The following is a 27201-nucleotide window of genomic DNA, read 5'->3' as shown; positions in this document are numbered from 1 at the left end:
CTCCAATGTCTCATATCTACTCTTCCCCAGCCCAGTGCGCTGAGCTCTCACACGGCACACCCCACATTAGAACGCCCCATAGGTATCCCTATTCCGGGCTGGACGGTCACCATCATATCCGCGGCGTAGGTAATAGGTATATAATATGTATATTGAAATCCACTCTCATGCTCTTTTCATGATGGATTTCACTGTACGCCACGAGATGTAACTCCCGCTCACCGCTAAGCATGCTAACGTGCGATGAGATGACCCGGGCGGGGTCAGGGGTGGGCTGTCCCTCGGGTCGAAGTCGGTCACGGCGACGCACTATGGTGGCCCGCAGCTGCCCAGACCAATACGTATGAAGTCTCGAGTATTATCCTGAAGTATACCTACGTAACATCCTGCCACATCTTCCCCCTGGTGACGTCACCTCGGTCCTCATTCGGTCTGACTGACCGTTCGTCCAGGTTGCTTAGTCAAGAGTAAGAGCTCAAAAGTTTGGCTCTTATCACCTGCCGTGTAAGGTATGTTAATTGGTCATCCTGCGTCTTGTTCCGTCGAACCCTTTCTGTTCTCCTGGCCAGAAGAGGTCAAACCATCACAAACAGTTGGTATATTGCCAGATCCATGAACCACAGGGACACACAAGCAAAAACTACAATTCACCGAAGAACTGTGACAGGAACGTGGGACTCACGGCAAATAAAATGAGACACAAACGTATCCTTTTTCAACATTCAGCTAACGCACGTGGCAGTCACCTAGTCTCCCTCGGAGGGCCATCGTTCGCGTTTACATTCAATATCCATGACTGGTAGAGCCTTTCGGGGAATGATGCGCCAGATATCTATAATATGTAACATGACCTATTTACAACGATCAACAATAACACAATAACATATCTAGACTACATTATCACTAACGCCATAATATTCACGCTATATACCTATGGCATGCAGTACTTAACGATTATAAAGAGCCTAGCAGATAATCACCGCACCACATATTTAACTAATGTCTGGTGTCAGACTTTGACTTCCGTTTAGCTAGCCAACGACGCCTATTATAACACGCACCACAAAGAGATGGCTAAATCTCCATCATTGAAACCCAGAACGCGCCAGTTACACATGCAAGACGCATTCTGGCTAACTTTATCGCACATTTGTACACACTTAACACCACAAATAATATATGTAGCAAGCCTGTAAATGCTATGGGAAAATAAACGATCAACCATTAGCATGATGGCGATGCAACGGAAGCTATTATAGATTCCATCGCAAGCAGACTGGTTTTTGATTCACCTTTTTTGGATCGATTCAATCATTGATTCATTTGATTTTTGTTTGATTCAATCACCGTTTGATTCGACTTCAAAAAATTTGGTGAATCGATTCCTTTTGATTCAGAGAATAAAAAAAGAAATAAAAGGAATGATTCACGTTTGATTCAGCCAATTTTTTTTGGAATGATTCTTTTTTTATTCAATTAAAAAATAAAATATACAAAATATCAGGGATAGTATTGTATTTGTTGTGTTCTTTTTGTTGTCATGTAATGGCAGTAGTGTTAATATTTGTTGATAATGAACTATGTTCGTTCACTTCAATTTTTTTTAAGTTCATGAATCATTAATTTTTTTATTTAATCAACCCTTATTCCCAATGCGTTTGATTCAATCATGGCTTGTGAATCAAACAATCCTGACGGTGAATCAAACCTTTTTGATTCAACAAATTTTGTTTGATTCAATCCAATCGATTCAATCACAGATGAATCAAACACCAGTCTGATCGCAAGCCGCAAGAAATCGATTTTCGCATAACCACATACCAAACATCCATGCTTTAACTTATGATGCCATCCGTGGCCTTCCATATTTTGCCGACCAACAGACTCAAGGAACGAACAATTGGAAAATTGGGAATTGTACGAATCCTCTTTTTACGTACCTAAAACTGATTTTCATCCGATTTCTGCACGAAACCATAGCAATGAGACGGTTTAAAATTTACAAATCCTCGGTTATATCGCTTATTATGTGTGCTAAAAATACCCTTCAGAGTTCAGTCAGGGTATAACAATTTCTTGTCGATGATTCTATCACAAACATGAAGCAGCAGTATTCCTCCGGAAGCATGACATTTGTAAAAATACTATTTGGTATTACTTATAAGCCGTGAGCCATGACATTACCATGTAAAATAAAAGAGTACGCTACATCAGGCTTTCACTGCAAATACCAATGCCTGAATTATGAATAAGGTCACCGTTTTGAAGACCCACTAATTACGATAAATGTGTTCCTTGGATAACAAATCGAAGCTTAATCTATTGATTTATGGTATCGCTGATCACAGATAAAATATAGGTATGTACAGTGTACACGCATTACATAACCACATCACGGTGGCTAAGCTCATTCGGTCGCGGTCCAAATTGAAATAATTTGAGGGTAATGACTATTGACATGAGGAAAAGAGGGGAGGCAATGACAATGTCATTGCTGAGTCGACCACCGAATAGGTATGGCTTTTCAGATTATTTGATGGAACCAGAGGTAACAAAATGATAGGTGAATGATGACAGTGGTCGCCACGCTCCACTAATGACTACGACTAGCCCGGCTGACAAATTACTTCCGTATGAGTTTGTTCTACACCTCGATTAATTATAACATCTTATGCCACCTCACTGAAAATGAGACAACGAAGAACAATAACATTTATATCTTTTGTCGTTAGGTCCAACTAGAATGCTGAAACATTAAACCGGTGTCGCTCGTTCATGAGTCAAAATTGATCAATTTATGTGGCCTATCGGACTTTGGATGGGAAAATATTTTAACGAAAACATTACATCTAAAGAAAGCGTTAGCCGATTCCTTTCACCATTCATCGTTTGATCGCGACTGAAAACCCTACACAGGTGACAGTCACTCAATGACACGTCGTTAAGTAAAATTCGGAAGGTCCAAGATTCGGGTAGAGCCAATTTGCGACCAGCACGACTTCCTCGCATTAGATGAGGTATCGTCAATCATGGAAAGGAATCGATCGCAAAGTACTCGTTAAGTTTTACAGACAACACAAGAGAAAGCATAATGAACAATGAACATACTGCACAGTGCGAGTTGGAACGGTAACTTACCAAACGCTGTTCTGCCCGAACCCTGCATAACGGAAATTCTTCACTTCGTTGCATTTGGTCGCCCAAAACAGCTTGTTCTTGATCTGTTGGCACATTTGGAATGCTCGTGTGTAACAGATTAGAATGCTGTTCAGCTTGGAGACTGTACACTCGGCGAGAAACGAGTCGAAGCGCATGTTGCCCTGCTGTGAGACCAGGTGGTAGACGGCCAGCATCAGCCGGTGGCCCTGTACGTAGAAGCTGACGGCGGTGTCTCCGGGCAGCGCCGGGTTCAGCGCCTTCATGTTCTCGCTGTTGAGGTGGTCCTCGATGGTCTTTTTGCGCGGGCTGAGCAGGCAGTCGCGGCCGCGCTTCAGCACCATCATCAGCTCGTCCATGATGACGCCCAGGCGGGCGGCGATGAAGCGCAGCAGCTGGACGTCCGGCTCCGTTTTGGCGTCGTCGGCGGCCAGCCGCTGGCGCAACTGCGCCGCCTCGCGAACCTTCCGCCGGGCCTCAGCCAGGAAGTTGCCGGAATCCTGAATCTGTGTCAGCACCCATGGTTTGTCCTGGTTGATGGATGTCTTGTGTATGGTGTTGGGGTGCTTTTGAATTTTTATCTGCAGTTCAGCCTGGACTATGAGGTTACCCTGCAACACTAGTACACACTTGGCTGTGTCATTAGAGCTCTGGTTGGCTGCCTGCTGCATCACAAACCGCTCCTGGCGAGCCTGTGCTTCATGAGGGTCCTGCAGCAGTGATGGAAACAGCTCTATACACTCCTCAATGGTGTCAGAGATCTGCTTTAGTGAGCGAAATACCTCTTGTGAGAGAAACCAGCACGCCTCACTGTCTGGCCAAGCTGATGTTTCCATAATGCCCCTACCCATGCTAGATCTGTGAGTGGGTACTGGGTATACTCAGTAAAAAGAAAGGGTCTGATAATCTTCAGCTCAAAACTTGCTGCTATGTGACTTCATTCATCCAAGCTACCTGAAAAAACATCCCAGATTGAGTAACATTGAAGAAATTGAGAGTAAATATACGCACAATAATTTGCACATAATGCCTAATGTCTATCCCTTCAACGCTACACATTACAGAAAATCCAGCAAAGCAGAGGAATCCAATTAAACACAATAAGTACAAGTGTTATTGTATTTAGCTTCAAAGCAAATAAATTTGGTACCTATGGTAAGTAGAAGGTTAGTTGATTAGTCCTTGGTATACAGAGAAATTGAGGAAAGGTTAGGTCAGGTTAGATTGTTTTTATCTGCTCAGACTTCATCTTCACGTTTAAACAGACTTTCTGCATTCAGGAAATCACATGCGAGAGCCTATTCATATGCATTATACTTCTTCCCGTATCAATGGCATGCCGGAGGTGCATGCAATTGATGTGGTATAAGTAAGCCTGGCTTCCCAGGAAGATGCCAGTTACCATTGTAGGTTGTAGGTTTGCTGGTTTGTAGGGTAGGTTATAGGTTTGTAGGTTTGCAGGTTTGTAGGTTGATAGGTAAGGTTAGGTCAGGTCAAATTAGGTTGTTTTGGTCTATATATCTCCATCGTCCCAATCTGCCATCTTACTGGGAGTTGGGACGCCAGGCTTACTAATACCATTGATGTGAGCATTCTTCCATCTCAATGTATTTGAATAAGCTCTCGCATGAGACTTCATGACTGCGGAAAGAGTCTGTTTTAGGCTTTACCGCAAATTCAAATTGTTACTCGCAGGCTATAGCAACAAATTTAAAATTAAAAGGCATTAACTGCTTTGTGATCACCTACAATAAACAATTTCACCTACAATTTTGATGACTCGCTCAAATTATTTAACGTAGAAACTAGAAATTCATAAAGCTTTGATCCCCCTCAGACTTATTTAAATCAGCCAGAATCTATTGCTATGATAATTGATAACTACCTACCTATCACTATGGCATTTCCATTAAAAAATAACCGTAGAATTCGTTGATATTTGTAGTACCTTTATCAAAATTAAAGCGAAAACAACGCATTAAAAGAACAGAGACACAACACACCACCGACACAAAAGACACACGCACGCATTTCACATTTGACAACAACAAACAAATTATGGGCTCAAGAGCATTATAAAACCGAAAAAATAAAGCTGAAAAAGTTAAGTCGGCTAGATATGATTTGAACTTGCAAAGTCACATAATAATAAATAAATTTAAGATTATATCCGATCTATTTTTGAAAATTCAGTGTCTGTATTTGAAACAAAACACCAGAATCCATATGACTGTGCATATGACCACTAGGCTTCTCGTAGCTATTATCGACTTCTTGCAAATGATAGGCAAGGACACTTTTGCGGCAATTGTGAATAATTGCAATTTGTGATTGGAGGGCCTTGGATTGGAGGGATTGGAGCATTGGAGGCGAGTTTTGATATTTTACATTTTATTTTGTGTATTGTTTGCTATATGGTGTATTATGATTTATGCATTCAACTGCATATAATGAAAACCTTCGTGTGACGTCTGCTCTACTAATACCTTTTTTTTTTAATTGAAATTGTTTTGCTGTTATTGCAGATATAATGCACCATCTCCATCTCAAATGGAATTTCATTGTGCATTTTCATGTATTTTCATGGAAGTTGGTGGTGTATAGCTAGGTAATGTGCTACATTTGTAAAAAACTGTGACATGCAGGCTATTGATCTTCAACTTTCAAGTTTTCATGGGAGGTGTTATGGGTCATCTCCCTCTTTTGCACTCTTAAAAGTGAAGAGATTCACCAAAAAAATATCATGAAAAGAAAGAACACATCCTTCTAAGGTAGAAAAGTGAGATCACACATCAATACTTATGATACTTTTTACCTTACCTTACCTTACCTTACCTTACTGTTGGCGGGACTTTGGGAGGCCTTACCTTACCTTACCTTACTGTTGGCGGGACTTTTGGACCCGTTCTCATCGAGCTCTTTGAATCTCGGTTATTGCTCTAGCTTAAGTAGGTATGTCATAAATATGATCAGACCAGTGACTATCAAGCCGGTTCTTGAACTCGTTAGCAGAGGTCGCCGTCACGACGTGGGGAGGCAGGGAGTTCCAGTCGTTTAGCGCCCGGACGCTCCAGTGGTTTCTCCGAGCTCTTGTCAGCGCTGTCGGTTTCGCTAGCTTCATGGAGTGACCTCTGGTGCTTGTAGAAGGAGCCGGCTGGAAGAAGTCGTCCTTTGCCAGGTTGAGGTGGTCGTTCATCAGCATGTACACCATGATGACGTCACCTCTGCGTCGTCTGTAGAGCAGGGATGGAAGCTTGAGTTTGCTGAGGCGCTCCTGATACGGAAGATGACGGATCTCCGCGACAAGCCGGGTAGCTCGGCGCTGTACTCGCTCCACAAGAAGCTGGTCTTCCTTGTTAAAGGGTCCCCAGGCAATGTTCCCATACTCCAGGTGGGGGCGCACCAGCGTCTTGAAGAGAAGGGGTAACGTCTGAGTGTCCAGCAGCTCGAAGGAACGCCTGACGATCCCCAGGATCTGGTTTGCCTTCTTGATGGCCGTGGCAGCCTGCTTCCGAAACTTCAGCTGCTCGTCGACGATGACTCCCAGATCCTTCTCCTCCCCAACTTGTGCGACAGGGGCTCCAAGCAGGGAGTACTCGTGTCTGGGATTGCCGGACCCCAGATGCAGGACCTTACATTTCCTCTGATTAAAAGGCAGCAGCCAAGTCGTGGACCAGTGTTCGAGTCTTTCCAGGTCCAATTGCATCTGGGTGCGGCCCTGGGTTCCTTCCAGCCAAGGACTCGCATACAGTTTTGCGTCGTCCGCGAAGAGCTTGATATGGCATTTGACACAATCGGGGAGGTCGTTGACGAAGACAACGAAGAGAGTCGGGCCCAGGACCGAACCTTGAGGGATGCCGCTCCTTACTGAAACAGGAGCAGACCTGGCACCGTTCACGACTACTTGCTGACTGCGTCCGGTGAGGAAGGCCTCGATCCACTTCAGCAGATTCCCTCGAACCCCAAGGCTGTGCAGCTTCCGAAGTAGGCGCTGGTGGGGGACGGAGTCGAACGCCTTTCGGAAATCGAGGTAGGCGACGTCAACTGGCTCCTTATTCTCAATCAGCCGCGTCCAGTCCTAAACAAAACAAAACATTTACACAAAAAACTTTTACACAAAACATTTATAAGTTACACCCAAACGTGCATTGAGCCGTGTAAGATGTGGTACCTATATGGTGCCAATTTCCACCACAGTCCACAGGCACCCTACCGATACCCCAATCATTATCATCATAATCACTTTATCACAAAATATAAAAAAGGCAAAGGAGTTCCAAAACATCACTTCATAAAATAGAGGAGATAGAACCAACTAATGCTCTACCAACTGAGCTATGGGACAGGTTTTGCAATATGAAACAGTCTTTCTTTTAATGAAGCAGTTAAGTTTTTCTAAGTGAAAAATTGAAATAACATAGTCAATATTTTATCCTGGATAGGGATACAGCGCCCGTCTCCCTTTGGATCTGCCAATGCATACATCACAAGTTATTTTTAGATATCCCAAAATAAATATACATATTGTATAGTAGACCAGCTCCAGTCAGTAACTTGCCAACTAGGCCAGATCAACCAGATGGCAGGCATGCCATCATCCCCCCCCCCCATCCCCCTCCCAAGTCTGCAGCGTGGCAGCCCGCCGGAGCTGAGATCACTCGTATAACATCCGCCCGGCTCCTGTTACTGCCCCTCCTTCCCCTCCTTCCCCTCCCCCCTCCCCCGCTGACACTGGTGTCGTGTGCCCTCAGTCGCTGCACCAGTGAGTCGCCATGTCCAGCGTCGGAGGCCTGCCGCCCATGTCCGCGCCGTCCGCGGGGGCCGACGGCACGGAGGAAGTGGAGCTGGGAGACGCCTCCCCAGTAGTGGACGGAGGTGGCGGCGCCGGCCAACCGGGTTCCGACGGATGGTCCCGGCCGACTCCGCCCTCGTCGCTGCCCGGAATCACACGTGAGTTACTGCCTGAAGCCAGTTGGGAGTTCGTGCCGGGAGTTACTTGCGAGCTATGTCCTAATCGTCCCTGCTCAGATTGACACGAGAGTCACCTATCGGTAACCGGAGTCACGTGTGTTGCGCGGGGGGGGGAGTTCAACTGTTTGTTCGTCGCCTGGCTTTGCATCACTTATGTAGTTTGGCTGGGGTCATTTACGTTGACGGCTGGCACTAATGCTACTTGCTAGTCGTGTAGCATTGCATCCAAGATGCGCTTTTACTCCACTAAGAATTACTTTTCACGCTATCAAATATTTGCATGACACGTTTACGGTATAGCCATGTCCCAGGTAGTTTATTGCTATGGCACGAAGGTTAATTTGATACCGGACTCATCGGTGTGATGCTAAATTGAGAAGAGACGTATGAGCTGGTAAATTTTTCTCCAGTATGACCATTTGTGTTGTTCTCGTGTCGGGAAGGAGTTGTGTTCATATTTCATGAATGTTGTTAATGTTATAATAATTCTTTTTCAAACTAATAACCTATTCATTTTCAGCGGTCTCGTCGAACATTCCGCTCAATTCTCCAAGCCATCAGCAGGTAAACCCGACGGTACAGGCCAAAATCGAGTCCATCAAGGCATGGGGCATCTCAACGTACAAGTATTCTCGCCAGCTGATATCGGAGAAGCTGGGAAAATCCTCCAGGACTGTAGATGTTGGTAAGTTTATTGCTTTGAACTGGAACACTGAATTACGGTATTCCTGCTTTTGGAACAAAACAAATTACATCGTGTTTTGAACTCCTATTATGTATGTAATACGGCAGCTTTTAACTTGAATGACAGCTTCTAGCTGCTTTATCGGTGTTACGGACCGGTTGTCAAACATTGCGGCAACAAAGTGTTTGGAAACCGGGACTGATAGCTTCGGCAAACGTCCGCGTCACACATTCTAGTCAAACACACATCTCCGTCAGGTGGGAATTACTGGGCGTCTAACATTAGTTCAACCATTCACTAGTCCATTCCGCTGATATATTGTAGTTAGTCGCGCACTTATAATTACAGCGGCCACTATCCACGTTTCGTCGATGTCAATGTTGCAAACCTGACGCTAGCTTTGCGCCCGGGTGGAGGTATTTGACACCTGCCTCCGCCAGACCTACCCCTCCCCGTTTCACCTGTCTTAGTGTGGCGTTGCCTGTTTGAACTAACGCCGACGTCCCTCCCCGTGTGTGTCAACAGAGCTCGACGCCCAGATAGAGCGCTTAAGGGAGACACAGAAGGAATACCTGAACGTGCTGAAACTGGCTCGGGCTCTCTCCTCTCACTTCTGTAACATGCTAAACACACAGGTATGTGCCTCAAGATATTTGTTTAAAGCATGCTGAACATATGAATTTCGCCGCTACTGTGTGGATTTTTGTTGACGGCGAAGGGCGCGTAGGGTGACTTTTGTCGATCCTAGGGTGGAAACTGCCCGCTATCGACCGGTTTACAGGACGAGAGAGGGCGATGGTGAATTATGGACTGCCGAGGGACGGCCTGCCACCTGGGGTGTGGGTGGAATCGATCGGCTGGTTGGAGGCCCGCGATAGCGCCGGTGATTGGATTCTGACACTTCAGACAGATTTGGCGAGACGATTAGTGTACTGAATTGGAAGGGGATGAATAGAAATAAGCTTTCTAATAGGTACATAGTGATGCGTTTGCTGACATTCATGTGCAATCCGCTGACATTCAGGATCTGGTGATCAGTCTGTAGGGTGTCCCAAGATTCTGTCACTATCGCCACAATTTACCTAATTAACCGTGGATATCGCACAGTCCACTGACCATGTATAACGTCATGTCACCGCAGCTGCAGCTGAGCGAGCAGTTTACAGAGCTGGGACAGCACAGTCCCGAGCTGCAGGACGAGTTTGTTTACAACGCCACCACCCAGCGGGCGCTGCATAAGAATGGCCGCACCCTGCTGAACGCCCTTAACTTCTTCGTCTCGTCCATCAACACACTGTGCAACAAGACCATGGACGATACGCTCATCACCATCAAACAGTACGAGATGGCCAGGTAAGACGACTCTGAGCCGGGAACACTTAGCTCAGCGGAAGCGGGTACCTGGGAAGGGAGTATAAAAATGTTGTACATCAGTGGAAGTTGGGAGAATTTAGATAACGCGAACAGATGTCTTTGTTATAGCGTTTTCGTTTCGGAGTATGAAGCTACAAGTCAGAGTAAAAATAACATTTTTATTGTGATCGGGCATATTTTACGCATTCAATTGGGTTCGTCACTCGTGCCTACCACGACACCATGTCTTCTACTCCACGCCAGGATCGAGTATGACGCGTACCGCGCCGACCTGGAGTGGCTGCAGCAGGGCGGCGACGCGGCTGCCGGCGCCGCCGCCAAGGTCGAGGAGGCACGACGCCTGCACGACGCCAAAAAGGCACACTACGAGAAGCTGCGCGCCGATGTGGTCATCAAGCTGCGCTTCCTCAACGAGAATAGGGTGAGTGAGATTGCGAGGTGGAGACGTCAAGTGCCAATGGAGCGAAGATATTTGGCTTCGACTAGTCAGGATTAAACGGCCGGTGGGAATAGTAACAAGTGTGGTGCTCCATCGTGCGAGAGGATCGACAGTTTTTTAGCTGGTTGTGTGCTTTTATTTGTCATGAATGCTGCGACATCCGGTATGACTGCCACGGCTGCTGCTATGCAGGCAGCTTGCATCTCTCTGTCCTTTCTTTTCCTACATATCCCGCTCTTTTCTCACTCTCTTTGTCTCTTGCCTTCGTTCTTTCTGGCCTTTGTATTGCTGTATCGCCTCTCTTTCTCGTGCCAATTCGTCATCAGCCCAATGTGACCTATTTATTCAGTAACCTAACTTGTTCCCTATAGGTGAAAGTGATGCACAAGCAGCTGGTGCTCTACCACAACGCCGTGTCCAACTACTTCACGGGCAACCAGCGCGCTCTGGAGGGCACCCTGAAGCAGTTCCACGTGAAGACGCCGTCCGCCGCCGACCCGTCATTCCTAGAGAAGGACTCGGCATAAGGGCGCGGATCTGCCTAGCCTGTCGAATCTGAAGACAGAGTGTGATCGGTGTCACAGTTACGGAGTCGATCACAGGCTGCGCCGATCGTAATAGACAGACCGCTTTCCCTAGCGGCGGTGAGCCCGAAAGACGTGCACGAAATAGTGCCAAGCCAGCCGAGCGCGAAACGGTCAGTGTCCAAGGCTGCAGCTTCGCGGGGCTGCGCAATCGCACGGCATTGAGACGCTGGAGGATTCCGGACTGAACTCTGAAGGAAGATGTCGGGAATGTCTGCGCCCGGAGACGTAGGGAGGAGATGTGCCCGGACGTGGCGAGTACGTGCCCAGGACGTGGCGACGTAGCTGCCAGGGCGTGGTAGCCCATTGTTTGTTTCAGCTCTGGTGGCTGTCTCAAGAAGTGAGGCTTTTGGCGGTTGCCGCAGGCGGCGCTGGATACAATTGTCCCAATGAGCTTTTCAAGACTAGTTTGAATCCTGGAGTGCTGCATAGAATTTTGTTTTTAATGTTTACGATGAACAAGAAGGGAAATATGTTTTAATTATTTAAATCACAGTCAGTTATATGATTAGTTTTAGTTTGGTGTTTGCCATCGCGCTTATATGATTTGATCCGTGGGGTTCTTTGATCTTCTTTGGGCATTCGTGCAGATGTCATCCCACCAAATGTGTGTCTATCTCCGGCAGCTAGCGTGCTCCTTCAGCACCTCGACAATATGCATGCTTGACACCTAGACTGCCTCACGCTGGCAACTTTATCGCTTGAGCCTTGATAATGATTTGAATATGCTGCACGCTAGCTGAAACGTGTGTGAAGATCATTCCATAACAGTCGACACTAGATTTGAGAATCGACTTGCAACACCGTGTTGTTGAGTGGTTATCCGGTAATGCACCGTGACTGACTGACATGTTCGCCGTTTTCTGTCACCCACCGTACGCGAGCACCCGCCGAGCGATGGCCCCCACCGTAAGGCGCTCTGATAGCCGGGGTGCCCCGGTTGCCATGGTAAACTGCGTGCCGTGTCGAGCTAGTCAGCTGACGCAGCTGCTTCAGTATCAGAAGTGTTTGCGTCTGTGATAGACCCAAAAATCGGACCGTCGGGCATTCTCTTCCCGAAAGGGTCTTTGGTGTGTCGGTCCGACTCGTTTGGGGTTGAGTTTGGGTCTTGTTTCTCGTCGCGGAAGTGATGCACTTGAGTAATTGGCAGCGCTTTTATGGGAAATGCGAGAAGCAGAATTATGTGCATTGGGCTTCTGTGTGATGTTTGGGAACGGACTTGATGGCCGTTTGCGTGCTGGGAAACGTTTGCAGTGTTCTGATCAAAGGAAATCCGTGCTAGTCAACCCATCGAATGGTTTCGCTCGATTTGCTTTAATTTCGCCGTGTGATTCCGGGATCAGATGTTTGAGTTGCCGCTGTATTCGCCAGTATGTGTTCTGGGAAGGCGTTCATATATTCGCCGATTGATAAATACAGTGGGACTACTAAGTTCATTCAGCAGGCCAGACGTTGGTCTGGTGTTTTCAACTTTTTTAATCACATTTTACGCTAACCACGAACTCTGCTTTCGGTGAATACTGCATTACTCCACCCCTTCCCGTCCTCTCTTCACGGCCTCGCATCTCATTTTTCGCACCGTATCTTGCTATCCATTTCCTGTCATTTGCAGCAGCAGTGACGTCATAGCAGCTCGCTGGGCTACGATAATTCAAAAGCGATGGGTCGATGTCGGATCTACACATGCATATGCTACGTTTGAAGTGAGAGTACAGAGTATCTACTCCTAGCGTCACTGATGGTTCGTTGACGTCAAAGGCGTGTGATTTCATCGGCCGCGTTACTCTTTCGCTATGCCGAATGCGCCACAACACTGTGCGCACCCAACAGTTCTACTTATAAGTAGTTTTTCATCGACCGCTTGCGCGTCAGGCGGTACAGCATCCTGTTAGGCGTTTGACAGTAGAGACATCTATTGGTAACGAGAGGAAGCAATTACACGTCTTGCGGCACAGCATCCTGTCAGGCGTTCGACAGGGGAGACATCTACTGGCAACGAGAGTAAGCACCTGTGGTCATGCGGCACAGCATCAATCAGGCGCTTGACAGGAGAGACCAAGCGGAGAGACATCTACCGGCAGCAAGAGTAAGCACTAATGCGTCATGCGGCACAGCATCAATCAGGCGCTTGACAAGAGAGACATCTACTGGCAATAAGAGAAAGCACCTATGCGGCACAGCATCAATCAGGCGCTTGACTAGTGAGACATCTTCCGGCAATAACAGTAAGCGCCCATGCGTCATGCGGCACAGCATCATTCAGGCGTCTGATAGGAGAGGCATCTACCGGCGAAAAGAGTAAGCGCCCATGCGTCATGCGGCACAGCATCATTTAGGCGTCTGATAGGAGAGACATCTACCGGCAATAAGAGTAAGCGCCCGTGCGTCATGCGGCACAGCATCATTCAGGCATCTGATGAGGGAGATATCTATCGGCCGCGAGGGTAAGCATCCAATCACCAATGTAATGCGGCACAGCATCTTCCAGGCGTTTGGTATGGGAGAGCGGGAGTAGGCACCCGTGCGTAATGCGGCACAGTATCTTTCACGCTTGATAGGTTGTCATGCGAAATATGACGGAACCATGCATCGACGACATGGTGGCAGTGGCTGGTGGCTACGCTTCCCCACATTGCGCGTGTATCTGCAAATGATCATCGTAATATCAGGCACATTGTATGCTATGGCTGACGAATAAAAAACGTATGGCATAACGGTGACAAAATATGACAGACGCATGTCATGTTTATATTGATTAACCTATTCACAAGTGCACCAGGCCAATACAGACACGCACCCTAATTCAATATACCCTGGACACGCACTACGCATGTCTCATAATGGCGTATATCTGACTAAACATAGCCAAAATAGCATCATTTATCATTTCGCACTGCCTTTCGGCATCGCCCTACTTTCTCTGCAGTTCATGGCTGGCGTGAGTGGCGAACGTTCGTTCGGTAATGCTAACGTTCGTTCGGTAATGGAAGACACTGTCCGGCCATAACGGCTTCGAACTGCCGCGAGTAACCGGGGCACGCATGAGTACTTGACATCGACACTAGGGTTTGCGCCGTCCGGGTACATTCTTTCGAACGCCTCGCAAGCCTTCTAAGACACATACGTACCTCAGGCTCAAATAAGTATTTTTAGTCATACTTTCAAAAACTGTTCCATCCAGGTCGACGTCACGTTAGGGCAGGGGCGGGTGCACCATATCCCCCCAGTTGACCCAGGCGTAGTCCCAGTTCTTCGGGTTGGCGCGCGGATCGACGGGCTTGTTTCGCGGCGGCACCATGCCGCTCTGGTAGTCGTCCACTGCTTTCTTCAGCCGCTCGGTGGCGGCCGGCATCGTCTGCGACAGGTCCAGGTACTCGCAGGGGTCCACTGACAGGTCGAACAGACACGGCGCCTTGGAGCACGTGCGCCGCGGCGACGGGCTCTGCTGGCATTGGATCTGAGGCAGAAGGGTGTGGGGTCTGAATATTACACAAAAAAGTAAGACGATAGAAAAATAAACAGAACAACGAAAAGGCAAACATTCAACAAAAACAATATCAGCAATAAATATTAAATTTCGTTGCCATGGTTTTCGATGCCCAGCCATCATAGCAATCGAATGTCGCACCCGTGCCGTGCCATCCCTCCACTTACGTCTTGTTGTGCTCTAAGCTGCTTCCATTTGTCCTCGCTGATCTGCATCTTGTTCAGCCGCACAACACGTCCAGCATGGGATCGTTTCATTAGATTGTAGAGATCATACCGGGAAACGTTTCTTCCGGACGGCCCGAACCAGCCGCTCCAGTTTTCGGCCTGAAACGTGCCCTAAGGATGGATGGGGTCAGGCAACGGGGTGTTATGAGTGAAATGTGACATACCTAGCGTTCATATCCATTGCTCCTGGCATGCTACGAGTATGATAGAGAATTACTGAATTACATATAATTCCCCATTTATCACCGTTTTATGTAACCAACCAGATTGATGGAATTCTGAGCATCTATGCTTTCATACACCTCATAAGCAGAATGATGCTTTGTTGCAACTCACTAGCCCGAAGTTGGGGTCAACATACCTCTATGAACTTCAGGTTCCCCTCGATGAGAGCGCGATAGTTAACGCTGGGATCTATATTGAGAAGGATCCGTTTCCTTGGAGATGTCATGTTTTTAGATATCGCTGACCACATGTCCATGCCATCAATCTTGCCCAGCGTTTTGGGATCGCCACCTATTAGAAAAAGAGGAACACGTGATTCAGATCTACAACATCTTATTTATCTATTCAACATGCCACTAGAACAGAACAAACACACACCCCGTTAGTTTAAATTGCAGCTCATGTGTTATGCCATCTTGCTTTTCCTTCAATCCTGTAACGTTTAGCGAGGCTTCCCAATGTCACTCTGTCCTCCAGCGAAGGTTCTTACCGGCGGCGGACACTAGTGTGGGCAGTAGGTCCGTGATGTGCACGAGACCTTCGTACACGTAGGAGCGCTTCTTCAGCAGGGGACTCCATACGAAACCCGCTCCCCTCACACCGCCCTCCCACAACAGGTGCTTGAGCTGCAAACCGAGACGGTATCAGGCTCAGAAACAGATCAATGCCGACTAAGCTATGAATTTGTGATAAAGCTAATAATGTGATGGGAACCAATCGATAAAACAGCTCATGTAGCTAAAAACGAGAGTAGGTAAACAGGAGTGACAAAACACCCCGAACGAACAGAACTACGCTCTCTGCCTCTCTGTGTGTGCTTACCCCACGCAATGGCCAGTTGGAGGCAGCGTTGAAGTCGAAGGAGGCGGCCGGACCGCCGTTGTCGGTGGTGAAGACGATGATGCTGTTCTGAATGAGACCCGTCTCCTGAAGCGCCGCCGTCACCCGACCCACGGACTCGTCCAGCTTTGCCAGCATCCCTGCGGGCCGTGGTGCAGCACGTCAAGCTGGATATATTGACGCTGATAGGACAAGCTACCGAAATAAGAAAAGGAATCATGCATGCATCAAATATCATAGAAACCACAAGTAATTCATGAGTTTAAAAAGACTAACATAGTTTCAAGACTACGAATACCGTGATATGTATTTACCACGACAAACCCTAATTTAAGAATAACAAGCATCTGAATTACAATCGACGTTTCAATAACTTGTCTGTGCCGAAAGTTGACTAAACGTCTAACTCGGTTATCTCGCACCTGCAAATCGTCTCCGGTTTCCATCTTTGATGTGATCAAACCGATCGATGACGTTGGCCGGAGCCTGCAGTGGCTCGTACTCGTTGGCCGAGTGAACAGCCAGGTGAGCCAGGTAGAGGAACAGCGGCTTGGACTGATTGTGGGTGACGATTCTATCGATGGCCTCCTCGGTGAACAGGTCGGTCGAGTAGTGACCGAACTCGTCGCGGGCGATGCTCATGTTGCGCCGCAGGTCGTAGCCCCAGTACGTGTGCTGGTGCGGGCGGGGGTGGTGGCTGAGGTTAGGAAATCGGCGGGGCCTCAGTTCACGACATGCGTTATCATTTTTTTTTCTTTAATATTGTGCTACCTTTTGACTATTATTTACTGGAATATCGAATCAAAAGAAGTATAGTTCTAGAATCACAGTGTTTATAGTTATTTTATTAAAAATGAGAAAAAACATCTTATCATGAAATGAACACTCGTTGCTTTCCTCTGAAATCAGCCTTGCCTGTCAAAAAAAAAAAACAAAAAAAAAATTTAGATGAGAATAGATCAAGGGAAGACAAATGACGTTTATTGTCAGATGCATGTTTAATGCAATCTTTTGATCCGTGAACTACGGTGTATCTTTCCAGACCAATTTAATGTGAAAATATTCTCGTTTCACGTTTTATTCTATAGTGCAGCAGCGGAAGTTTTTTCATAAGACTGGTTCAGAGGATAGAGCACTGTACTTAAAAGGCCGGACTTCTAGTTTTTTCTTCTTTTTGTGGCTTGAGCTAATTTTTGCCAGGCACTAAGCTGAAGATGGCGGAATATCTACTCACCAGTCACCACTCCTTTCTATCACAAGAAACTCAGCTTTATCGCAGCTTTAATTAAGTTGCTTTAAGCATTCACAGCAACAAAAGTTATCCCTCGGCAATTAGGAATGCTGGTTTACGCTTACTCGCCTAATATGGGTAAAATGCCTACAAGCACTGTATGTACTCGTATATCCACACATTGCCATTCCGTGTGGGCATACCACCAGCAATCTACGTTATCAAATAATACCGAATCTCAAATTTTCCATGGCCTTCATAGCACCGCCAATGCATCAACATAAATCGTAGGTAGGGTACATAGATATGTCAGCACGAATGCAGTGTGCGTGCTCATGAATGATTATTTCTCATCAATCATGGCAAGTGTCATAAAGTACACACTGTTGCCAAGTGAACGGTCAATGAATAATAACTGTATGCCAGTAGTCAACGCGTTTTGCAGGATCGTCGACTGAAAGACTGCCCCTAGCATCAAATCATTGCGAAGGAAGAGAGGCAAAATGTAAAGATTAGCTCCAATGAACGGTTATGGTTGCTCAGCCAAGCGGTAGGTGTCGCTATACAGTTTGCGCCCGCGGACAGAGAAAAGCTTTGCCGCTCACCAACGTTGGTCGCGCGCAGCAAATACATTTCAGAAAAGGCAGAGACGAAGAGACAAATAGTTTGTAAACACACGGCTGAATTATACTCACCCTCACACAAACGTGGTCAAAATAGTCCTTTCGGCCCGTCCAGTAGCCAAAATGACTCTGGAAGCCACGGTATGTAGGCGTGTAGGCTTTTCTGTAAGGAAATTTGCACGACTGGCTATGATTTCAAGTGGATGGCTAACATTAATATGACTTTAAATTTGCAGGTAGCTGGATTAACTTAAGTATTTGAATGTTAAAGGAAGGTCGGGAATTGGCGGCGCTAAGTAAATTAAATTTTTCCGTCGTAGCGTGTGCTGTCGCTCCACTAAAGCTAGTTGACCATTTCAGACATGGTAGATGAAAAAAAAACAGTAGCCTTATTAACGTTCTGAAATAGAGACCGTCTTCTTATGGCCCACGGGACGAATCTGCCCAGCGGACGGCGACTACCCGAGGTCCGGCAAAAATTGACACTCGCTTTTGCCCGCGCTTGAACAGAGTCTCAAGACCTATCATTTTATCATATGACAAAGAAAATATATACTTCGTCTATAATGAATAAGCGTAAGCGATTTAGATATTAGAATCTCATGCTTATTTTCCAAATGTTGCATGTGATTGTCGTATATGGTGAATTGTGAAAGCAGTCCATCCTACGCTTCTTTGATGATTCATCCGGCCTGCATAAAAAAGACTGCAAACCTCTGCAGTCATTAACCTGTATAAAGATATATGAGTCTACGCATTTAAAGTGTGTAAAACCACGGCAACACACCTGTGGTGTACGATGGTTATTCAGATGTCTTACTCGTATAGCTACCGGTTTATATACTTTCTTTGATGGAAAGGCTCGGGCAAATGTGCACTAAATGCTCCATCTGCTCAGTGCTCAATTTGTTTGCTGTTTGTGTTTGATTTCTGGTCGAAACAGTAAAATTAGACATAACACGCTTTAATGTGCACTCCTATTTGCCAGCGGCACGCGACATATACGTTTTATATTATTGTTTTTATGGAAATGGACAGGCTTAAGCATCGCACCGCATCTGTTAAACTTACATGTTCTTGATTGGTATGATCATAATAGTCTTTCTTTCCGCTCCAGTATCCGATGTGGGACATGAATCCGCGCTGGGTCGGAGTGTATGCTTTCCTAAAAATATGCACTAGATTGGTTAAAAAGAAACGGCGATCACAAACGAACGATCAAAGCCATACGAGTATTTAGCACTTTCATGCTTCGCAACCAGCGCTTTAGATCGCTTGATTCCATGGAATAGGTCAGTTGAACTTCGCACTCGCAATGGAACGGTAGTGGGTAAAGCGCCACAAATGCAAATGAGCATTTTAACTACACAAGCACAAGCCTCAAGCTACCTCCTTAACGAAAGAAGAATGCATAAATTGCCTTAGACATTATTTGAGAACGAGAAGTGTGGATCATTAGGCTGCTCACTTGTAGCTGCCGAGATGCCATTTGCCGACGGCGTGGGACACGTATCCCAGGGCGTTCAGTCTCTCCGGCATCAGTGTCTCCTCGAGGCCCAGGCCGTATGGCTGAGCGGCCAGAATCACGTTCTGCTGCATACCTGGTGGAAGAAACGTGTGACAGAGACGGCTTGTGGAGGAAGAAATTAAGTACTTTCAGGTGGCTGGTTTGAATCATCCACTTACCGATATCACGCTAGTTATTATCATCTGATCACGCACGGCGATATTACATACGGTACACACAGAAAAATATTGACACCGTTAGCGGTGTAATTGCACAGTACATATCTGAGCACTTGAGGAAAGTTAATTTAGTCCCTTCCCCGCTTAAATTACTCGCGCTTCCAAATGAACACCAGGAAGAAGGTAATAGAACACTGTTAGGAGGGTTGGGTGTTTTACTACATGTAGCAAAACACCCAACCCTCCTAACAGAGTTCTATTACCTTCTTCCTGGTGTTCATTTGGAAGCGCGAGTAATTTAAGCGGGGAAGGGACTAAATTAACTTTCCTCAAGTGCTCAGATATGTACTGTGCAATTACACCGCTAACGGTGTTAATATTTTTCTGTGTGTAAGACTACTATTTAGGTATTTTGTGACTGCACTGACCGGTGTGTATGGGGTATTTGCCGGTCATCAGCGCCGACCGGGACGGTGTACAGATGGGCTGCACGTAGTACCGGTTCAGCATCACCCCACTGAACGCCAGCGCGTCGATGTTGGGCGTCGGGATCTGGTTGGAGCCGTGAAATCCGACGTCGTTCCAGCCCTGCAGCCGGTCGGCGCAACCGACATCGGTGGGTGTCAGAAGGCATAGTGGATTGGCATGCCAGTAGCGCAGCTACCTATACCCACACTAAGCAATCATGAGATTTGAAGGCTGAGTATATGCCTAAAACAGAGTTTATTCATGAATAAAATGACTTGCGTTTTACAGCTGAGGCCGGCTAACTTCACAGAGCCAAATTTGTTCATTATCAACTTATACGACAGCGGAATGCTGCTTCGGCTCTATTTATGACCACCCAATAACAACACAATCGTGAAATATTGTTGGTTCTTGAGTACAAGGGCGCAATTGCCCTCTAAACAAAGGCCTGGCCACAGGGCCTGGCTATATGCGATCGCTCTGACGAGTAGACATAGTTCGTAACTGAAGTAGCACACCCACCAGGTCATCGGCGACAATGATAATTATGTTTGGCGGCTGTTCGGTACCACTGGGCCCTCTGTCACCGAGCGCCATTCCACCACGGAGACAGATGATCCCCAGAACCGTCCATAGCGGCTAAAAGACGGCGCCAAACATAGCGTTGGGACAGGTGACATCAAACGTCGCAGTGCCAGCATAAATTTGACGGTAAACATCGAAGTGCCTGCTGACAACGAGGCTAAACACAAAGCAAAACACTGGCAAACACTGTATTGTTGAGACACATGAATAAAGTCAGTTGAAAATGCTCGTCTTGTCACGCTAAGTATCTCTACCTCTATTTTTTTTTTTTCGCGATCGCTACCAATGAAACGCCTTAATTCCGATATATTTTGAACTTTGTTGGTTGTACAAGGTTATCAATGCGCACAGGCCGTATGATTTTAAGCACACACCTAGGACTATGACCAGTGGACCAATTCAGTTAATTATAAGTTAAATGATATATAACAATTGAGAAAATGGAAGTGCATGCTTATGTCTTTTACTTCTCTAAAATGGGAAGAGTATCATCGGCATTCCTTTGCACCAAAATAATAAATCTATTTCCGGAGCGCTCAACTATCCAACATTAGCTACCTGCCCAACTCAAGCGATACAGAAAAGTAACGAGCTACAAAGAGCAACACTGACAGAACATTTTTATCAATATTTCGCACAAAATCGTGCATCGATTGCGATAAAGGTAGTACCTTATATCACCATATTTCGCAAATAGGCCAAGACACCTTTGATATACATATAAGTTACCTGTAGCATCACGGGATATTTCCAGGCCACACAGTTGTCAGACTCCCAGCCACAGCACAGAGATGTTTCACAGCGTGTGAATGTATTCAGTCTCGCTAGCAGTGTGACCAAGCCACAGCCAGAGCGCCCCACGCAGCTGGCCCGAATCTTATAAACAGACTTACCAAAGTGTTTATGTTGTACAGCTTTGTACTGAATCGTCCCACGATGTGTTCCGTCGGTGCCGTCAGCTCAACTACTAAAAAACAGCGGGTTTACAAGGAAACTTAACGAGATGAATATGTTTATCGTTATAAAAAGTCGCATTTGCTTGTTTACATACAAAACACCAACGTTTCTTCGCTCTCCCACATCGAATAGCTAATTACCGGGGCGAAGAAAATGTATTTTATCGGTGCTGTGCAATTATATTTCTCTTGTAGTTTTAATAGTTTGTAAAAATAAACAGACTTTTTCACAATAAATACTAATACCTACCCGGTACAAATGGCTTACGTCTCCCGGCTCTTAAAACCTTAAAGGGACCCTCCCACCTTCAAAAAAGTTTATGAATTGGCATGAAAGTGATGTCGCTCGGTTCAGAAAGAGCGAAAACGAATATCTACCAAATTTCACCGAAAAATATTCACCGGTTTTCAAGATATTGGACTTTTACTTTTGTTTACTTTTTTGGGATCTCCGCTGTTTCTAGCGACTTTATTTTAGAAGTGCGGCGTTTGCGGCAGATGTTGCGCGCAAATAGCATATACCACCGCGTGCTACAAAACGTTTTAGTCAAACATTTAAAAATCGTTAGATATTTGCGCTGACGTCACACATTCAGAGGGGTATTCCTAAGCATTAGCCCCTCTGAATCAAAATGCTGCAATTTTGAAATTCAATATTTCCGATTTAAGGCATTTCTCGATGTTGTGAGTGCCGAAACCGGTAATTGTGAGCCAGGGACCCCATTTTGGCTATCTCAACTCAAATCTAATGTTAAGGTGGGAGGGTCCCTTTAAGAATTTTATAGTATTCAAATTAAGACTAACTAAAAATAAATAGGTAATACAAATTAAATTTCATTTCAAAGCCCCTGCCAGTCCATCACGTAGGTACAATATATACGGGCACACATTCCATCATTTCCATCCTTCTACAAATATATAGATTTGGCACAGATACAAAATTCGGCACAAATATAATTTGGCTCAGAATACAGATTCCTGGAAAAATTTTAAGTGGAGGAGGTATAATGATTTCGTCATCACATGCAGTTCTCGAGATTTCAAATTTAAACGGTCATCGAAATTATACTTTGTGATCTTTGCGATAGGATAATTTTAAAAACTTAAGATTTTTGCAATTAGCCACTTAACTGATAACATAATGGAAAAATTACAGTCCAGAGATAAACTCAAAGTAAAACTTTATGATCAAGTAATTGGCTTACTAACCACAGACAAAAACTTCCGAGATAAATTTGTCCACGCATGCGAAAGCGAAAAGGAGAAAAGCAGGTAAGGTTGATGATGGTTGAAAACAACGCTTAATTAAACGGGGCATTTTTCTGTATAAATGTAAAATGATAAAGGGGGGGGGGGCACACAAGCGTCTTCAGTAGCTTGTCATTTATATACCTTTCCTTTTCAGCGGGGATCATGTCACCACAGTCGCACAAATGGCTCTACACGAAGCCGAGGGCACCCCAGCTGTGCCTTCAAAGGATGTGGAACCGGTGATGAAACTAGAGGCATCTAAGGTTGATCCTCCTACATTGAAACCCGTAGCTCCAACACCTTCACGCAAATTTAAGATGCCTCAGCTTTCTATCGACATTTCGCCGTTAAAGAAAATATTAGCGAACTATCGACTGATGTCCTACAAACCTGTGTTTTACAAGCTTTTTACCATTTCCGTGATCAGCTTTATCTTTTTGACTGTATATCTATCTGGAAGCAGGCTCTGCAATCCAAGTCAATCAAGAAGAACAACTTGTTTGGCACTAGGACTGTGCTCGAACAGAAACGACCAGCAAAATTCGATTGCAAACAAAATCAAGTCGAACGTTATTTGTCCGATTCACAATGTTGTGGACCAAGTTGTCAGCAAGACATCTGCCACCATAATGGGCTCTGATGATCCATTCGGAACTGAATCTTGGGTGCCTGGGATAGATCTCAGCGTTCTTATATTTTGAGGCTGCTGATACTGCAGCTGAAGCGAATTAGGTCCAGAGTGTAAATTGTCCGTTAAAGTCCCATTCTCATGTTTCTCCGTCAATAAACGAGCAAATATACTGGTTTTCTGCCTTTCATAGTTGCTATACAATATACATAAATGTCTACCACAACCATGAACTTGATTTATTCAACTCCAAGAAAACATCCCAGTAAAAAAGTAAAAAACAAGTACCGTTTACCGTGCCAAATATACCATACTATCGTACAATAACAAGCCTATTTACACACACCGATCACACGCGCTGCATGTCCCTGAATACTTATTCCCAGACAGACAGTAAAACGTGCATCCATGTCCAGCGTATTTCAGACACTCAAACGTGCAACAGACAACAGTAGAACACTTCTAACAACAACAATCTATGGCGACTTCCCTCTGCTCTACCGTCGTCGTCAGTCAAGATCCATTCCGTTAAAATTCACGCCAGTGTTCATTTCATGTGTAGCAGCTTCGCCGCTTAGGCATCGCAGGCATCGCAGGCCTTTTTGCAGTCCTTCAGCATGTAGGCGGGATTTTTGGTGCATTCACCGTCCTTGGCCCAGGCGGTACAGTATTTGTTGTTGTCGGTGCAGGTGCTGGGTGTGGCCCCGCTGCTGTCGAGACACAGGCCACACGAGTCGCGACAGTAGACGCTCATGTAGCTCCAGTTCTTGGCACACTCGCCGTTGCGGGCCCAGGACGAGCAGTAGGCGTTGTGATCCGAACAGGCTGAGAATACATAGCTCGGTGAGTCCGACAGAAGTAAATATTACTGATGAATGTGCTGAGGCTTAAGTTTACGTTTATTGTGTACACTAAGATAATCTAATTTTGTCTCCTATAACATGCTAGCACATTGCATGCAAATAACGATATATTCCATTTCTAGTGCGTTAAACATTCAAATGCTTATTTTTTGCGCAGGATTAGCACAAGAGCATTTAGTTCGCAGATGCTAGAAAACTCAGCATAGTCAAAACTAATTTAAAAAATGTGTTCCCATTCAATGTTATGTTAAGACTGGTTGACAGTCAACAGTAATGGCATACTTAGGTAGGGTAAGCATAAACGAGTGCAATATTGCCGGGCTGGCGGGGCTACTTACATTTGCAGGTGCCGCACGACTTGGCGCAGTTGACCTTCATCCAGACGGGGTTTTTGGTGCACTCGCCGCGGTCGCTCCAGGCGCTGCACCACTTGTTGTTGTCCTCACAGGAGGCCGGCTTGGGCGCCTCAGTCGTGCTAACCGTAACGCCGCCGCCTCCCCCGCCACCCTGACACTTGTAGAGCTTGTTCAGCTTGCGGATATCGATGGCGGAGAAGCCGTTACGCTGTCCCATCTGGTTGGTGGCCTTGATTGGTGTGATGGTAGGCTTCTTGCGGTTGGCGGCGAACGCATACGGCCCGTAGTGCATGATGGAGGTCACGTCATACGGCTCGTCTAGGTGCTGGATGCGGCTCCACGGGTACTTGTGGAAGTTGTAGTCCATGCCGGAGATGATGTTGCTCCAGTGGATGACGATGTGGTCGTCCCGGTCGCCGCGACTCTGCTCGTGCCAGAAGCCGGCTGCGTGCATGAACTCGTGCATTACGACTCCAGGGTAGACGCAGCCGTCGGCGAGCGAGAGCTCCTGGGCGCCGCCGATGACACCGACGGCGCTGCTGCAGCCGGAGCCCTTCCGCACGTGGATGTAGTTCTTCTGCGTGGTGCGCGGCACGACGCGGATGCACGTGTTGTCCTCGAACGCCATCACCGCCTTGGCGATGACGGCCCTCTCGTGTTTGGAGTAGCTGGACGAGATGAGATAGGGAATCTCGGCGTTCGGCCAGAGGCTGCTGTCCTCGCGGATGGCGTTGCGGAAGACCATGTTGTCCTCCCCGTCGTAGGCCAGCTCGCTGTCCATCACGGCCATCATCATGTCCTTGTCCATGTGGGCGATGTCACCCTCGAACAGCCCGGCCATTTCAATGGGATCCTCCATGCCAGGCCCGGTCTTGGGCGCGTCGTCGGCAATGCTGGCGGCGTTGGCGAAGTCCTCGGGAGACAGAGGCATGCCGAAGACATCGTCATCCATGGCTCCCATGGCAGCGCGCTTCTGCTCGGGCAACCAGTTGGGTGGCACTGGTGCTGAGTAAGGAGACAGCAGTCGCTTTACCAGCGGATTCAGCGGGTTCAGACTGAAACCGGTGGATGCCGCCAGACAGGCACAGAGTGTGCTCAGCTGCAGCGGTGACATGGCAGACGGCAGGCGTACTGGACTCTGAACTGCCTGTCTGTCTGCCTGCCTATGAATTGCTGCCCTATGTCGATGCCATTGCGCATTTATACCAGCCCCAGGCCGGCATGGGGGTCAGCACATCATGTGGGTGGAAAACGCGCAAAGTGCGGAAAGTCGCGCTACGGATCGCGGTCAGGCCGGTCAACGAACTGGGAGGAGATCAATGGCCGACGCACTCGCCGAGAGCCCCCATCGGCGGCGCGGCCCACACCGGCACCGGCGCTAAATATGCACCCAGACCGTAAACAGGCCGCAAAAACGGCCCTGCGAGCAGTTTCAACATTGATCCATCATTAACACCTGGCCTGCTATGATTGACTTTCATTTACCTGTGGTTTAAAACTCTGCAAGCGTAGTTCGATTTAGTTGAACGCATTAAGGTTTGCATGTGTGCATAACTTTGCATATAAAAATTCTAGTTATGCCGTTCATGTCAGACAGGCAAAGATAAAGCTGTAATTACTCGGTAAGGACTGTGCTTTGCAAGAGTAAACTACATTTAACTATTTCACATTATCATGAAGGTGAAATGTTGGGTTAAACTTAGGAACCTTGCAAGATCTATCAATGCTCCATCAACATCTTACATTGAGATTCTACTAGATAGTCCATTCCTATCGGTCGTCATGGAACCCGCGAGTGGTATGCCATGCAGTCTGAGGTCAACTGGTGATCATTGTGGAATAACGGGACATTTATACGATCGAAAATGATCACAATGTGCTAAACTTGTTTTCATCGATTTATAATGTTTATTCGTGTCCAAATATTGTTAAAAGTCAAGTTAAGCTCAGGTAAACTCCGGTCAGGTCAGGTAATTTGACCGAGGAGGTCGTGCTATGTATTAACTTATCTTAACTGGGAGCTATTTACGAAAACACTGATGACCTAAAATGGTTTTCGTCCTAACGTCGTAAGTGACGGCACACAAAGCTCTTAATGCTAAAATTCCTCAAAAGATTGTCCGTGTGCGGGTATCACACACGGATGTTTCAAGCTGTTGAGATGTAAGCTTCACAACGCTAGTTCGGCCAGTTGCAGGTGCTTCTCTGGTGTTCCGGCCGCCAGCAGATGTCCTTTGGCCTTTGGATAGGCTCAGGAGTTGTAAGCGTAGTCATCTAATGACTGTATAAAACTATGACATTTCTGGACCGTGCAGAATCTGCGCATTGCGTCACGATCTGACTTGGCCTGAATGGGAATTATCCAGGCAAGTGCTAAATAAATGGGCTGGCTGGAATCAAACACCAGATTGATTAAATTTCACGTCGATATGTAACTCGTCTTGAATGGGCAATCGCAAAAAGTCGGGGTTGGACGAATCGCCTACCAAACTTTTTTCCGGCCTGGGTGATAGCCTGTTTTTTTGATGCTGCAATATACGCATTGTGCAACGATGAATAGAACGTG

The 27201-nt window shown here is 46.5% G+C and overlaps 4 protein-coding genes and 1 long non-coding RNA gene across 10 annotated transcripts; 2 read left to right on the top strand and 3 right to left on the bottom strand.

The window, feature by feature from the left end:
* Positions 1-581: 581 nt before the first annotated feature.
* Positions 582-5173, bottom strand: LOC122392815 (protein rogdi-like). Of its 2 annotated transcripts, none has more exons than XM_043388109.1 (2): positions 5105-5173; positions 582-4110 (listed from the first exon to the last, which is right to left on the bottom strand). In XM_043388109.1, the coding sequence occupies exon 2, from the start codon at positions 4005-4007 to the stop codon at positions 3135-3137; it is 873 nt and encodes a 290-aa protein (XP_043244044.1). In that variant the 5' UTR covers positions 4008-4110; positions 5105-5173; the 3' UTR covers positions 582-3134. The 2 variants fall into 2 exon arrangements, with proteins under 2 accessions (XP_043244044.1, XP_043244043.1); XM_043388108.1 differs by having other exon boundaries at positions 2995-4110; positions 5046-5166.
* Positions 5174-5421: 248 nt separating this feature from the next.
* On the top strand, positions 5422-12645 carry LOC122392813 (arfaptin-2-like). Of its 3 annotated transcripts, none has more exons than XM_043388107.1 (7): positions 5422-5443; positions 7908-8106; positions 8648-8812; positions 9338-9447; positions 9954-10165; positions 10430-10607; positions 10997-12645. In XM_043388107.1, exons 2-7 carry the CDS (start codon positions 7929-7931, stop codon positions 11150-11152), a joined length of 999 nt encoding a protein of 332 aa, XP_043244042.1. In that variant the 5' UTR covers positions 5422-5443; positions 7908-7928; the 3' UTR covers positions 11153-12645. The 3 variants fall into 3 exon arrangements, with proteins under 3 accessions (XP_043244042.1, XP_043244040.1, XP_043244039.1); XM_043388105.1 differs by lacking the exon at positions 5422-5443 and adding an exon at positions 5455-5525; XM_043388104.1 differs by lacking the exon at positions 5422-5443 and adding an exon at positions 5682-5764.
* A 1296-nt stretch (positions 12646-13941) lies between these two features.
* Positions 13942-21494, bottom strand: LOC122392823 (arylsulfatase B-like). Of its 3 annotated transcripts, none has more exons than XM_043388126.1 (11): positions 21475-21494; positions 20519-20635; positions 19957-20116; positions 19311-19443; positions 18914-19007; positions 16411-16663; positions 15971-16128; positions 15639-15774; positions 15285-15439; positions 14864-15034; positions 13942-14666 (listed from the first exon to the last, which is right to left on the bottom strand). In XM_043388126.1, the coding sequence occupies exons 2-11, from the start codon at positions 20591-20593 to the stop codon at positions 14403-14405; spliced, it is 1599 nt and encodes a 532-aa protein (XP_043244061.1). In that variant the 5' UTR covers positions 20594-20635; positions 21475-21494; the 3' UTR covers positions 13942-14402. The 3 variants fall into 3 exon arrangements, with proteins under 3 accessions (XP_043244061.1, XP_043244058.1, XP_043244060.1); XM_043388123.1 differs by lacking the exon at positions 21475-21494 and adding an exon at positions 21311-21434; XM_043388125.1 differs by lacking the exons at positions 18914-19007; positions 21475-21494 and adding exons at positions 17915-18005; positions 21311-21426.
* A 1095-nt stretch (positions 21495-22589) lies between these two features.
* On the top strand, positions 22590-23593 carry LOC122392796. The gene is made up of 2 exons (XR_006258591.1): positions 22590-22809; positions 22943-23593. It is a non-coding gene; the product is annotated as an uncharacterized LOC122392796 (long non-coding RNA).
* A 44-nt stretch (positions 23594-23637) lies between these two features.
* LOC122392795 (zinc metalloproteinase nas-4-like) lies at positions 23638-25744 on the bottom strand. The gene is made up of 2 exons (XM_043388064.1): positions 24618-25744; positions 23638-24241 (listed from the first exon to the last, which is right to left on the bottom strand). Exons 1-2 carry the CDS (start codon positions 25594-25596, stop codon positions 23991-23993), a joined length of 1230 nt encoding a protein of 409 aa, XP_043243999.1. The 5' UTR covers positions 25597-25744; the 3' UTR covers positions 23638-23990.
* Positions 25745-27201: the final 1457 nt, after the last annotated feature.

The sequence above is a fragment of the Amphibalanus amphitrite genome, unplaced genomic scaffold (assembly GCF_019059575.1).
Source record: "Amphibalanus amphitrite isolate SeventyFive unplaced genomic scaffold, NRLGWU_Aamphi_draft 000502F_arrow, whole genome shotgun sequence".
In the NCBI taxonomy this organism is placed as follows: domain Eukaryota; kingdom Metazoa; phylum Arthropoda; class Thecostraca; order Balanomorpha; family Balanidae; genus Amphibalanus; species Amphibalanus amphitrite.
Note: the sequence above shows the minus strand (reverse complement) of the source record. Positions and strands in the feature narration are given on the sequence as shown.